The sequence below is a fragment of the Scyliorhinus torazame genome, chromosome 31, assembly GCF_047496885.1.
Source record: "Scyliorhinus torazame isolate Kashiwa2021f chromosome 31, sScyTor2.1, whole genome shotgun sequence".
Taxonomy (NCBI): domain Eukaryota; kingdom Metazoa; phylum Chordata; class Chondrichthyes; order Carcharhiniformes; family Scyliorhinidae; genus Scyliorhinus; species Scyliorhinus torazame.
This window is the reverse complement of record NC_092737.1, coordinates 21,098,974-21,114,145: the sequence shown is the minus strand read 5'-3', so window position 1 is coordinate 21,114,145 and position 15,172 is coordinate 21,098,974. Positions and strand designations below refer to the sequence as shown.

Sequence of the window (15,172 nt, the reverse complement as noted above, 5' to 3'; positions counted from 1 at the left end):
CCGGCGTTCAGACTCGCTGGGATATACCCGGCGTTCAGACTCGCTGGGATATACCCGGCGTTCAGGCTCGCTGTGATATACCCGGCGTTCAGGCTCGCTGAGATATACCCGGCGTTCAGACTCGCTGAGATATACCCGGCGTTCAGACTCGCTGGGATATACCCGGCGTTCAGGCTCGCTGGGATATACCCGGCGTTCAGACTCGCTGGGATATACCCGGCGTTCAGGCTCGCTGTGATATACCCGGCGTTCAGGCTCGCTGAGATATATCCGGCGTTCAGACTCGCTGTGATATACCCGGCGTTCAGGCTCGCTGGGATATACCCGGCGTTCAGACTCGCTGGGATATACCCGGCGTTCAGACTCGCTGGGATATACCCGGCGTTCAGACTCACTGGGATATACCCGGCGTTCAGGCTCGCTGGGATGTACCCGGCGTTCAGACTCGCTGGGATATACCCGGCGTTCAGACTCGCTGTGATATACCCGGCGTTCAGGCTCGCTGGGTTATACCCGGCGTTCAGACTCGCTGGGATATACCCGGCGTTCAGGCTCGCTGGGATATACCCGGCGTTCAGGCTCGCTGGGATATACCCGGCGTTCAGGCTCGCTGGGATATACCCGGCGTTCAGGCTCGCTGAGATATACCCGGCGTTCAGGCTCGCTGGGATATACCCGGCGTTCAGGCTCGCTGGGATATACCCGGCGTTCAGGCTCGCTGGGATGTACCCGGCGTTCAGGCTCGCTGGGATATACCCGGCGTTCAGGCTCGCTGGGATATACCCGGCGTTCAGACTCGCTGGGATATACCCGGCGTTCAGGCTCGCTGGGATGTACCCGGCGTTCAGGCTCGCTGGGATATACCCGGCGTTCAGGCTCGCTGGGATATACCCGGTGTTCAGGCTCGCTGGGATATACCCGGCGTTCAGGCTCGCTGGGATATACCCGGCGTTCAGGCTCGCTGAGATATACCCGGCGTTCAGGCTCGCTGGGATGTACCCGGCGTTCAGACTCGCTGGGATATACCCGGCGTTCAGACTCGCTGTGATATACCCGGCGTTCAGGCTCGCTGGGATATACCCGGCGTTCAGGCTCACTGGGATATACCCGGCGTTCAGGCTCGCTGGGATATACCCGGCGTTCAGGCTCGCTGGGATATACCCGGCGTTCAGACTCGCTGTGATATACCCGGCGTTCAGGCTCACTGGGATATACCCGGCGTTCAGGCTCGCTGGGATATACCCGGCGTTCAGGCTCGCTGGGATATACCCGGCGTTCAGACTCGCTGTGATATACCCGGCGTTCAGGCTCACTGGGATATACCCGGCGTTCAGGCTCGCTGGGATATACCCGGCGTTCAGGCTCGCTGGGATATACCCGGCGTTCAGACTCGCTGTGATATACCCGGCGTTCAGGCTCACTGGGATATACCCGGCGTTCAGACTCGCTGGGATATACCCGGCGTTCAGGCTCGCTGGGATATACCCGGCGTTCAGACTCGCTGGGATATACCCGGCGTTCAGGCTCGCTGTGATATACCCGGCGTTCAGACTCGCTGGGATATACCCGGCGTTCAGACTCGCTGAGATATACCCGGCGTTCAGGCTCGCTGGGATATACCCGGCGTTCAGGCTCGCTGGGATATACCCGGCGTTCAGGCTCGCTGAGATATACCCGGCGTTCAGACTCGCTGGGATATACACGGCGTTCAGGCTCGCTGTGATATACCCGGCGTTCAGACTCGCTGTGATATACCCGGCGTTCAGGCTCGCTGGGATATACCCGGCGTTCAGGCTCGCTGGGATATACCCGGCGTTCAGGCTCGCTGGGATATACCCGGCGTTCAGGCTCGCTGGGATATACCCGGCGTTCAGGCTCGCTGGGATATACCCGGCGTTCAGGCTCGCTGGGATATACCCGGCGTTCAGGCTCGCTGGGATATACCCGGCGTTCAGGCTCGCTGGGATATACCCGGCGTTCAGGCTCGCTGGGATATACCCGGCGTTCAGGCTCGCTGGGATATACCCGGCGTTCAGACTCGCTGGGATATACCCGGCGTTCAGGCTCGCTGGGATATACCCGGCGTTCAGGCTCGCTGGGATATACCCGGCGTTCAGGCTCGCTGGGATATACCCGGAGTTCAGGCTCGCTGGGATATACCCGGAGTTCAGGCTCGCTGGGATATACCCGGTGTTCAGACTCGCTGGGATATACCCGGTGTTCAGACTCGCTGGGATATACCCGGCGTTCAGGCTCGCTGGGATATACCCGGCGTTCAGGCTCGCTGGGATATACCCGGCGTTCAGACTCGCTGGGATATACCCGGCGTTCAGGCTCGCTGGGATATACCCGGCGTTCAGGCTCGCTGGGAGATACCCGGCGTTCAGGCTCGCTGGGATATACCCGGCGTTCAGACTCGCTGGGATATACCCGGCGTTCAGACTCGCTGGGATATACCCGGCGTTCAGACTCGCTGGGATATACCCGCCGTTCAGGCTCGCTGGGATATACCCGGCGTTCAGACTCGCTGGGATATACCCGCCGTTCAGGCTCGCTGGGATATACCCGGCGTTCAGACTCGCTGGGATATACCCGGCGTTCAGACTCGCTGGGATATACCCGGCGTTCAGGCTCGCTGGGATATACCCGGTGTTCAGACTCGCTGGGATATACCCGGCGTTCAGGCTCGCTGGGATATACCCGGCGTTCAGGCTCGCTGGGATATACCCGGTGTTCAGACTCGCTGGGATATACCCGGCGTTCAGGCTCGCTGGGATATACCCGGTGTTCAGACTCGCTGGGATATACCCGGCGTTCAGACTCGCTGAGATATACCCGCCGTTCAGGCTCGCTGGGATATACCCGGCGTTCAGACTCGCTGGGATATACCCGGCGTTCAGGCTCGCTGGGATATACCCGGCGTTCAGGCTCGCTGAGATATACCCGGTGTTCAGGCTCGCTGGGATATACCCAGCGTTCAGGCTCGCTGGGATATACCCGGTGTTCAGGCTCGCTGAGATATACCCGGCGTTCAGGCTCGCTGGGATATACCCGTCGTTCAGACTCGCTGGGATATACCCGGTGTTCAGGCTCTCTGGGATATACCCGGTGTTCAGACTCGCTGCGATATACCCGGCGTTCAGACTATCTGGGATATACCCGTCGTTCAGACTCGCTGGGATATACCCGTCGTTCAGACTCGCTGGGATATACCCGGCGTTCAGGCTCGCTGGGATATACCCGGCGTTCAGGCTCGCTGGGATATACCCGGCGTTCAGGCTCGCTGGGATATACCCGGTGTTCAGGCTCGCTGGGATATACCCGGCGTTCAGGCTCGCTGGGATATACCCGGCGTTCAGGCTCGCTGGGATATACCCGGCGTTCAGGCTCGCTGGGATATACCCGGCGTTCAGGCTCGCTGGGATATACCCGGCGTTCAGGCTCGCTGTGATGTACCCGGTGTTCAGGCTCGCTGGGATATACCCGGCGTTCAGGCTCGCTGGGATATACCCGGTGTTCAGGCTCGCTGGGATATACCCGGCGTTCAGGCTCGCTGTGATGTACCCGGTGTTCAGGCTCGCTGGGATATACCCGGTGTTCAGGCTCGCTGGGATATACCCGGCGTTCAGGCTCGCTGGGATATACCCGGCGTTCAGGCTCGCTGGGATATACCCGGTGTTCAGGCTCGCTGGGATATACCCGGTGTTCAGACTATCTGGGATATACCCGGTGTTCAGGCTCGCTGGGATATACCCGGTGTTCAGGCTCGCTGGGATATACCCGGTGTTCAGGCTCGCTGCGATATACCCGGCGTTCAGGCTCGCTGGGATGTACCCGGTGTTCAGACTATCTGGGATATACCCGGTGTTCAGGCTCGCTGGGATATACCCGGTGTTCAGGCTCGCTGGCATATACCCGGCGTTCAGGCTCGCTGAGATATACCCGGCGTTCAGGCTCGCTGGGATATACCCGGCGTTCAGGCTCGCTGAGATATACCCGGCGTTCAGGCTCGCTGGGATATACCCGGCGTTCAGGCTCGCTGGGATATACCCGGCGTTCAGGCTCGCTGGGATATACCCGGCGTTCAGGCTCGCTGGGATATACCCGGCGTTCAGGCTCGCTGGGATATACCCGGCGTTCAGGCTCGCTGAGATATACCCGGCGTTCAGGCTCGCTGGGATATACCCGGCGTTCAGGCTCGCTGGGATATACCCGGCGTTCAGGCTCGCTGGGATATACCCGGCGTTCAGGCTCGCTGGGATATACCCGGCGTTCAGGCTCGCTGGCATATACCCGGCGTTCAGGCTCGCTGGGATATACCCGGCGTTCAGGCTCGCTGGGATATACCCGGCGTTCAGGCTCGCTGGGATATACCCGGCGTTCAGGCTCGCTGGGATATACCCGCCGTTCAGGCTCGCTGGGATATACCCGGCGTTCAGGCTCTCTGGGATATACCCGGTGTTCAGGCTCGCTGGGATATACCCGGCGTTCAGGCTCGCTGGGATATACTCGGCGTTCAGGCTCGCTGGGATATACTCAGTGTTCAGGCTCGCTGGGATATACCCGGCGTTCAGGCTCGCTGGGATATACCCGGCGTTCAGGCTCGCTGGGATATACCCGGCGTTCAGGCTCGCTGGGATATACCCGGCGTTCAGGCTCGCTGGGATATACCCGGCGTTCAGGCTCCCTGGGATATACCCGGCGTTCAGGCTCGCTGGGATATACCCGGCGTTCAGGCTCGCTGGGATATACCCGGCGTTCAGACTCGCTGGGATGTACCCGGTGTTCAGGCTCGCTGAGATATACCCGGCGTTCAGGCTCTCTGGGATATACCCGGCGTTCAGGCTCGCTGAGATATACCCGGCGTTCAGGCTCTCTGGGATATACCTGGTGTCACACTTACTTGTAGAGGGAAGTGATTCTTTTCAGGGACGTGGCCACTGTGTACAAATTATCCTCGTCCGTCTCTCCCACCTGTAACCAGAGAGCAACATTAGTCACATCCCCCCAGAGCACATTGACCCCCGGCAGGCACGCCCCCCCCCCCCCCCCTTCCCCCACCCCCACCCCACTGCCACTCCAGAGCACTGCCCTCTCCACAGCACATTGTCTCCTCAGTTTCCCACCTCCTTAAGTGTACACCCATCAGTGTCCCCACTGATCCCCGATCTTCATCCCTACTGCTCCCCCCCACATCCTATCCCCAGTGTCCCCACCCACTGCTTCCACCACCCAATTGGCAAGTCATGTTGCAGCTGTATAGAACCTTAGTTAGGCCACACTTGGAGTAGTGTTCAATTCTGGTCGCCACACTACCAGAAGGATGTGGAGGCTTTAGAGAGGGTGCAGAAGAGATTTACCAGAATGTTGCCTGGTATGGAGGGCATTAGCTATGAGGAGAAGTTGAATAAACTCGGTTTGTTCTCACTGGAACGAAGGAGGTTGAGGAGCGACCTGATAGAGGTCTACAAAATTATGAGGGGCATGGACAGAGTGGATAGTCAGAGGCTTTTTCCCAGGGTAGAGGGGTCAATTACTAGGGGGCATAGGTTTAAGGTGCGAGGAGATGTACGAGGCAAGTTTTTTTTACACAGAGGGTAGTGGGTGCCTGGAACTCGCTGCCGGAGGAGGTGGTGGAAGCAGGGACGATAGTGACGTTTAAGGGGCATCTTGACAAATACATGAAAAGGATGGGAATAGAGGGATACGGACCCCGGAAGTGTAGAAGATTGTAGTTTAAACGGGCAGCATGGTCGGCACAGGCTTGGTGGGCCGAAGGGCCTGTTCCTGTGCTGTACTTTGCTTTGTTCTTTGTTCACATCCTACACCCAGCGTCCCCCCCACATCCTACACCCAGTGGTCCCCCCCCCCACATCCTACATCCAGTGCCCCTCCCCAATGTACACCGTACAGTCGGCCACAGTGCTCCCCACCCTTGACCCCCACTACTCCCCCCACACCTGTACATCCACCAGAGCCATGTCCCCACTGCTCCCTAATCCACCCTTCACCCTTGTTGCTCCCCCACCCCAACATCAGTCCTGCCCATTGGAGCCCCCACCGCTCCTCACCCAAACAGGTCACACCCAACGCAGCGCGGTCCCCTCACCGCTCACAGCACCCTTCCCAAGCCCTTTCCATCACTCAATTCCTCCACTGCTAAGCCCCCACCCCACCCCTGCCCCCCGCAAACATCCAGGGCTCACACCCTGAAAGTCCCAAACACAGCAACCTGTATTGAGATTGTACCGTTACCAAGGTAATCCACGCCGAGGTTCTCCACAGGAATGTCATCAGAGCATTCGACAGCGAACAAGACCAGGGAGCTAAAGATTTGGACAAACAGGTCTGGCTTGAGGAGTGACTTAAAGCAAGGGGGGGGGGGCGGGGGCGGCATTGAGAGGTTTAGGGAGGGAGTTCCAGAGCTTTGACCGAGGCAACTGGAAGCACGGCCTCACAACGGTGGAGCGATTCATATTGAGCGGTCGAAATTGAAGGAGTGCGAAGGATCTCGGGGGATTGTGGAGCAGAAGGTTACAGTGGGAGGGACGAGGCCATGGAAGGATTTGAAAACAAGGACGAGAAATATAAAGTGGAGTGTTTTTTTTTTTAAGACTTTGGGCGATGGTGTGACCTGTTTGGGGAGGAGCGGTGGGGGCTCCAATGAGCAGATCTGATGTTGGGGTGGGGGAGCAACACGGGTGAAGGGTGTCCCTTGCTCCCTCTCGCGCTCCCTGCAGGCGGCAGTGAGGACTGACCTCATGTAGCAGCTCCTCCACGGACTGGGTGAATATCTCGACCAGCGTGTCGACGATCTGGCTGCGAGCGATGTCCACGCGGTTCCGGATGGTGTAGTCCTCATTGCACAGGGTGTAGTACGCCCGGCTACAGGCCTCCAGCACATCCTTCTCTGTGTGCTTCTCGACAATGTCCCGGATCTGCTTCAGCAGGAGGTCCAGATACTGGCGAGAGAGAGAGAGAGAGAGTGAGTCACTGGCGGGCCGGCGCGGGCGCAGGCAGAGAAAGATAGCGTGCTGTTTGGAGAGGAGGGCTGATGTTAGATGGATAGATGGGTGTTATGGGCCAAGGCTTAGAAAACTCCAAAGCATATCATGGAGTTCACCTGACCTACACCTGTTTATTGATTTTGGTTACGATGAACACAAGGGCACTTCAGGTGTTATTCAACAGAGGCCTTAAGCACTTTTAAGCAAAATCAAGCTTTATTCTACGAATTTAGTTAACATTTTTATAAACACACACAGTAAGCATTTTTATCAACCACAAACATAAATACCCCACACAGCTACAGTACTCTATGTATAACCCTTAATAAATTCCCCCCTTTAACTGTTCCAATTTAATAACAAGATCCAATAAACCAGAAACCCCTTTTCAAAGGTGTGGCCCAGCACACGGCACGCTTACTATGTTTCGGACTTGGTATGGATACACCCGCTTCCTTTCCAAAACAGCAGGTTTGAAATCCTCCCAGAAAACAACTATCGCTTTAAGTTATCAAATAATCTGGAAACAGCTTTTAAACTGAAGATAGAGAGACACTTCTTTCCAACCCGTGCTGTACAAAACCAGGTCAAACTCAAAGCGAAAATAAAACTCAGAGCCACAGCCCAGCTCCACCCACACGATGACATCTCTGAAGCCATGTGTTAAGACAAAAACATTTCTTAAAGGGACACTCCCATGACAGGGGGCATGAGAAAGAGAGGTCGCTGGATGGGAGAGCTACCGCACCACCCCCCCCTCCCAACCCAGTCTCACCTTCTCCAGGCGCCTGCTGCAGTAAATGTCCAGGTCGAAGAAACTGGGAATCAGCAGGAGATTTGCCACTTTCTCAGCATCGGCAGAATACTGAAACAGAATAAAGGACGGGCTTCAGTCGATGGCTCCTCGGTGCCAGAGCAAACAGACGCGTCCTCTACGAATGGTCCTTTCCCACCTCCTCTGTGAAACAACACCCACCCACCAATAACCACCCTCCACTCGCCTTGATACAAACACACGGATCAGAGCAGGAGGAGCTCCTTGATCCTGCTCCCCTATTCAATACAACCGTGGCGGATCGGATTGCAACCTCAACTTCACATTCTTACCGACCCCGCTATAACCTTTCACCCCCCCCCTCGTTAATCATGAATCTACCCAGCTCGGCCTTAAAAATACTCAGGCTTCCGCAGAGACTCTCCACCCTCTTGAGAGAAAATATTTCTCCTCATCTCCGTCTTAAACGGGTGACCCCCCTTTATTTTTAAACAGTGATCCCCCTCCTCGTTCTAGACTCTCCCACAAGAGGAAACATCCTATCCACGCCCGCCCTGTCAACACCCCCTCAGGATCGGAAAGGTTTTGATCGAGTCAGATAACCTGCCCGCCCCTGGTATTAGTCTAGTGAATGGTCTCTGAGCGGCTTCCAACGTGTCTGAATCCTTCTTTACGAGACCAGCACTGGACGCAGTACTCCAGATATGTCTCACCAATGTTCTAGAAACACAACTCATGGCAAATAACGTCACCCTAATCAGGAGTGGTGCGATGAAGCCCCCCCCTCCTCCCGAGCTGTGGGTGCCCCCCCCTCCTCCAGAGCTATGGGTGATGCCCCCCCTCCTCCAGAGCCATGGGTGATGCACCACCCCCGCCCCCCGAGCTGTGGGGCGATTCCCCCCCTCCTCCCGAGCTGTGAGGTGGTGCCCCTCCTCCCGAGCTGTGGGGCAGTTTCCCCCCTCCTCCCGAGCTGTGGGTGATGCCCCCCCCACCCCTCACCTTGGCAAGGAGCTGCGGGATGACGACGATTAGATGCTCCGACAGTCTGACTCGGTCGTCCATTTGCTGCTTCCTCTCTTTCGCAGTCAGCAGCTGTTTTAACACAAGAGAATTAGAGGTTTCAAAATCTCACCTGACCCCCTAACCCCCAGGGTCATCTGGCCCGCACCCTAACCGCAAGGTCAGCGAACCCACTCCTTAACCCCCAGGGTCACCTGACCCACACCCTGACCCCCTAACCGCCGGGTCACCTAACCCCTACACGGACCCCTAACCCCCAGGATCACCTAACCCACACCCTGACCCCTAACCCCCAGCCACCTGACCCACAACCCACACCCTGACCCCTAACCCCCAAGGTCACCTGTTCAAGACCCTGACACCTATCCCTCTGATCCCACACTGTGACTCGTATCCCTGGGTTGACGACACCTATCCCTGGGTCACCTGATCCACACTCTGACCTTAACCCCCGGGTCACCTAACCCGCAACCTGACCCCTAACCCCCAGGGTCACCTGATCAACACCCTGGCACCTATCCCCCTGATCCACACCCTGACACCTATCCCTGGGTCCACTGATCCACATCCTAACCCCCCTCAACCCCAAGTTCCTGACCCCTCATACCAAGGTGACCTGATCCACATCGCTGTTAAACCTAATTTCCTTTCCCACCGTCTGCTCCACTCACTGAGGGTCCAGACTCTCAGATGCTCCTCCATTGATTCCCCCGACCCCTCCAAAGCTTCCTCGCTCCCAAGCCCGAGTCTCCTCTTGCCGCTGCCAGGCTGTTAAGCGAATGTCTCGGATACCTCGCGGTGCGGAAATACCTTCTTGCCGGAAGTCCTGCCAATGGGTGGGTGACCCTCCACTGCCTGCCGCATCGAACACACCATCAATTCAATCAGAGCACTCTCCTCTTGATCAGTGAGTCCTACAATACACAGCAAGTATGGTCACAAAGGAAGCAAGCAGCCCTCAACCGCAGCATACAATAACACCTCAGCCTAATCCAGTGCATTCACACACGCCACTCCCTCCACGCACACACGGCTTGTGGGCTGAGAGCTCTGTCGTGGATCACATTCTCGTTGCCCACACACCGCCTCGCGTTACTGCACCACCCCACACGCACGCACCGCCCACATCGGGAACTCACCCTCCTCATCTTCGCCAATCTCTTCCAGAAGCAACTCCGTCATCCCTTCCCAATCCTTCAGGACTGGGCCGGCGTGGTCCCACAGACTGTCCACCAGGTAGGCACAGTGCTCATGGAGCTGAGGAGAAGAATGGATCAGCATTCAGGGCAGGGAGAGAGCGCACAAGAGATAGAGAGCGAGCGTCAGAGAGGGAGAAAGAGAGAGAGAGAGAGAGAGAGAGCGAGAGCGCACACGCCAGAGAGCGAGCTTGCGCCAGAGTGCATGCCAGACAGAGCGCACACGCCAGACAGAGCGCACACGCCAGACAGAGCGCACACGCCAGACAGAGCGCACACGCCAGACAGAGCACACACGCCAGACAGAGCACACACGCCAGACAGAGCACACACGCCAGACAGAGCACACACGCCAGACAGAGCACACACGCCAGACAGAGCACACACGCCAGACAGAGCACACACGCCAGACAGAGCACACACGCCAGACAGAGCACACACGCCAGACAGAGCACACACGCCAGACAGAGCACACACGCCAGACAGAGCACACACGCCAGACAGAGCACACACGCCAGACAGAGCACACACGCCAGACAGAGCACACACGCCAGACAGAGCACACACGCCAGACAGAGCACACACGCCAGACAGAGCACACACGCCAGACAGAGCACACACGCCAGACAGAGCACACACGCCAGACAGAGCACACACGCCAGACAGAGCACACACGCCAGACAGAGCACACACGCCAGACAGAGCACACACGCCAGACAGAGCACACACGCCAGACAGAGCACACACGCCAGACAGAGCACACACGCCAGACAGAGCACACACGCCAGACAGAGCACACACGCCAGACAGAGCACACACGCCAGACAGAGCACACACGCCAGACAGAGCACACACGCCAGACAGAGCACACACGCCAGACAGAGCACACACGCCAGACAGAGCACACACGCCAGACAGAGCACACACGCCAGACAGAGCACACACGCCAGACAGAGCACACACGCCAGACAGAGCACACACGCCAGACAGAGCACACACGCCAGACAGAGCACACACGCCAGACAGAGCACACACGCCAGACAGAGCACACACGCCAGACAGAGCACACACGCCAGAGAGAGCGAGAGTGTGCACGCCAGAGAGCGAGAGAGCACGCTCCAGTTTCCTTCCACAGTCCAAAGATGTGCAGGTTAGGTGGGCTTATGGGGATGGGCCGAGGGATTGGGCCTATATAGGGTGCTCATTTAGAAGGTCAGTTCAGACTTGTTGGGCCGAATGGCCTCTTTCTGCACTGTAGGGATTCTATAATTGCTAATTTTTTTTAATGATCCTAATGCCGTGGGAGCGTGGCGCAATATTGCATTTTAATTCATTCCTTAGATAACCCCAATTGCCTTGTCTGTCGTTGAACACAGGCGCTCATTCGCACTGTCAATAATCATCACAGGGTCCACTGCAGCATAGGCGCCGTTTGCCAGTTCTGACTAATTCACTCAGCACAGATCAAACCAGGTCATCCGGGGCTCCATCGGACCTTGCACACAGACATTACCTCCGCGTCACACAGCTCATCGTGTGGCTGCGGGGTTACTCAGTGAATAGCAACACTGTGATCGCACTGGAGAGGGTGCAGAGGAGATTCACCAGGAGCGTTTCTGCTGTGGAGAGAGGCCGGGGTTGTTTTCCTTGAAGGGAATGCTGAGGGGACCTGATCGAGGTAGACAAAATTATGAGGGACATAGATAGGGTGGTTAGGAAGGAACTTTTCCCCTTCGTAGAGGGGTCAATAACCAGGGAGCATTGATTTCAATATATAATATAATAATCGCTTATTGTCACAAGTAGGCTTCAATTAAGTTACTGTGAAAAGCCCCTAGTTGCCACATTCCGGGGCCTGTCGGGGTGAGAGGGCGGAGATTTCGAGGGGATTTGAGGAAAAACCTTTTCCCCCAGAGGGTGCTGGGAATCGGGAACTCGCTGCCTGAATGGGTGGGAGAGGCGGGAAACCTCTCAGCATTTAAGAAGCATTTAGATGAGCGATTGAAACTCCGCAGCAAACAGGGCTACGGACCAAGTGCTGGGAAATGGGATTAGAATAGAGAGGGGCTGGACGGCCGGCGCGTACGCGATGGGCCGAAGGGCCTCATTCTGTACGGTAAAGACTCGATGATTGTGACACACCTCACTCTCCAAGAAAAAGGTGAGCAGCAACTTGATGAATTCTCCATTCACACTGCGCTTTCCTCGCTCTTTAGCCATACTCTCCTCGTGTTCTACATCGTAATGTCTCCGCAGCCTAAAGGGGAAGAGAGAACGGCACCGGATCACAGCACTGATACAAGTCAAGATCCCGGACCGGACGAAGCCCCACCCAACGATTTGTAAAAGTGTGAGGAGAGGACACTTCACCCCCAGGAGTGGTGACTCTGACCAACAGATCTTTTATATTAAAAACAAACATTTGAGCGGCACGGTGATGCAGTGGTTAGCACCCCTGCCTCACGGCACCAAGGACCCGGGTTCAATCACGGCCCCGGGTCAATGTCGGTGTGGAGTTTGCTCATTCTCCCCGTGTCGAATTGAGCACTCCAAATTTATATTTTAAAAAGCATTAATTTAATTTTAAAAAATTTAGAGTACCCATTTCATTTTTTCCAATTAAGGGGCAATTTAGCGTGGCCAATCCACCTACCCTGCACATCTTTGGGTTGTGGGGGCGAAACCCACGCAAACACGGGGAGAATGAGCAAACACGGACAGTGACCCAGAGCCGGGATCAAACCTGGGACCTCGGCGCCGCGAGGCAGCAGTGCTAACCACTGCGCCGCCATGCTGCCCCCACATTATTAACATAGGATTAAACACATTAATATCACAGAAAATAGCTTTTCGATTAACAGTTAAGCAATTCGGAAGATGGCTAGCACTCTTGCTTCACAGCCTCAGGGACCCGGGTTCGATTCCCCGCTTGGGCCACTGCCTGTGCGGAGTCTGCACGTTCTCCCCGTGTCTGCATGGGTTTCCTCCGGGTGCTCCGGTTTCCTCCCACAAGCCCCTAAAGATGTGCTGTTAGGTGAATTGGACATTCTAAATTCGCCCTCTGTGTACCCGAACAGACGCCGGAGTGTGGCGACAAGGGGGTTTTCACAGTAACTTCATTGCAGTTAATGTAAGCCTCCTTGTGTCACTAATAAAGATTATTGTTATATATTATATATAGCAAGGATCCACTCGTTTAAACCCTGTTTATTCCTTATTTTTCCCGTTCTTTTGTTTTTCTTTGCTATTACAATATTTATCCATGGACGATTAATAGGCCTGTGGCCTTTAATGCGGACATTGCCTTTAATTGCCTTTAAGAGAGATCAGTGATGACTCGGTTTGACAGGCGGCCAATGAGCTGGCTCGAGATGTTGGGCTTTGCCGATAGCCCATGGTGATTGTTCTGATTTCTCCGGAATGTCTCCCTCCCCAGCAAGGCCGGATGATAGTTCCGCTTTGGGTTCAGAAGCTGGAAGAAGCTCTCTGTCATGATGAAATCTCTCTGAAAAGAATCTAGCGTGAGAATTATTTTCTTTTCCCGGGGGGTGGGGGTCATTTTAGTGTCACTGCAAAGGATTGAGATTAAAAACTCGGGCTGGGAGCTGGGTTTGATGCGAGACCAAGAGTCTTACGAGGTGCACCTTTGAGCTGAAGGCCCAGTTTAATAAAGGCTAAAGTGTCTCCCCAGAAGAAATCCTACTGTCTGTGAGTACTGAATGAATGTTGCTGCCAGAATACCATCACCAACTGTACATAGAACATAGAGTGCAGAAGGAAGCCATTCGGTCCATTGAGTCTGCACCGACTCAATTTAAGCCCTCACTTCCACCCTATCACCGTAACCCAATAACCCCTCCTAATCTTTTTGGACACCAAGGGCAATTTAGAATGGCCAATCCACATAACCTGCACATCTGTGTACTGTGGGAGGAAACCGGAGCACCCAGGGGAAACCCACGCAGACACGGGGAGAAAGTGCAGACTCCGCACAGACAGTGACCCAGCCGGGAATAGAACCTGGGACCCTGCGCCGTGAAGCCACAGTGCTAACCACTGTGCTGCCATGGTACTGGGCTTCGATCACCCTCAATCCGTAGTATTTTCACTCCTGACCACCCCTCTGTGTTTGTTTGTCTTGTGTGGGTAGAAGGTGAGACAGCTGACTTGGGGGGGGGGGGCGGGGGGGGGTGCTTGGGGAGAAGAGTAGTAGGATAGCTTGCCGTTATTCCTTTGTAATTACTGCATATTTCACGTTTGTTTCCGATATACCGTAATTGTGTTTCAACTAACAAACCTGGTGACTGCAAATTATAGGACAGCCAAGGACCACATAGGTTTTGGGCATTTTATACGAATTATTGGTTAATTCACTTGTGTTGGGACTCGGGGGGGGCCTGTGGGGCTGGAATGGACCGCGCACTTTCCCAGGGTGTCGTTAAGATGTAGCTGGTGCAGTAATGGTTAAAAGCCTGGGTTAGGGTGCGTATCCGACTGCTGCAGACACGTTTGTAAATATCCTGTTATGGAAGCCAGTTAGACTACAGAGGTGCAATTAAAACATCGTAAAAGAAAGATCATGAATCATTCCAGCCATGGATATTGTTTGCCAGAGTAGGGCTAATGGAAATTTGCTTACAGATGGGTTCCCCGGGGGGATTTTTAAAAATTTTAAATTAATTTATCTTTCCAATTAAGGGGCAGTTTTAACGTGACCAATCCACCTACCCTGCAAATCTTTGGGTCGTGGGGGTGAGGCCCACGCAGACACGGGTAGAATGTGCAAACTCCACACAGTGACCGGGACTGAACCCGGGTCCACTGCACCATCATGCCGCCTGCTCCCTGGGGAGCAGATAATCAGAGATATTGTGTTTAGCTTGATTGTCATAACCCAGTTAGCGGGATAGGGATGATGTAGTTAATAGGAGGAGCCAGGTGTTGAAGCAGTCAGGTGTTGAGTGTAGTTTAGATTTGTGTGCGAACAGAACATAAGCTTTGTTTTGCCAAATGCTGGGAAAATGAACAGTAGTTTGACACAGGCAAGAATCTGAAGATTGGTTCCTGAAGGATCTCTCTCTTTATCCAAGCCATCTCCAAACAGCAAGTGTTCCTGGGTCTGCTAACTGTTTTAAAAGTGATTTTTGACCCGAGATGGGTTTTGCTTCATTAGA

At 55.2% G+C, this 15,172-nt stretch overlaps 1 protein-coding gene across 1 annotated transcript in view; it reads right to left on the bottom strand.

Annotated features, from left to right (window-relative positions):
* Positions 1-15,172, bottom strand: part of LOC140404757 (cohesin subunit SA-1-like) — a 118,196-nt gene that overhangs the window by 85,412 nt on the left and 17,612 nt on the right. The window contains exons 7-13 of the mRNA XM_072493472.1: positions 12,141-12,255; positions 9,942-10,059; positions 9,613-9,716; positions 8,782-8,874; positions 7,783-7,872; positions 6,759-6,962; positions 4,904-4,974 (exon numbers count right to left, since the gene is read on the bottom strand). Of these exons, the coding sequence (XP_072349573.1) occupies positions 4,904-4,974; positions 6,759-6,962; positions 7,783-7,872; positions 8,782-8,874; positions 9,613-9,716; positions 9,942-10,059; positions 12,141-12,255 (795 nt within the window). The remainder of the gene's footprint in view (positions 1-4,903; positions 4,975-6,758; positions 6,963-7,782; positions 7,873-8,781; positions 8,875-9,612; positions 9,717-9,941; positions 10,060-12,140; positions 12,256-15,172) is intronic.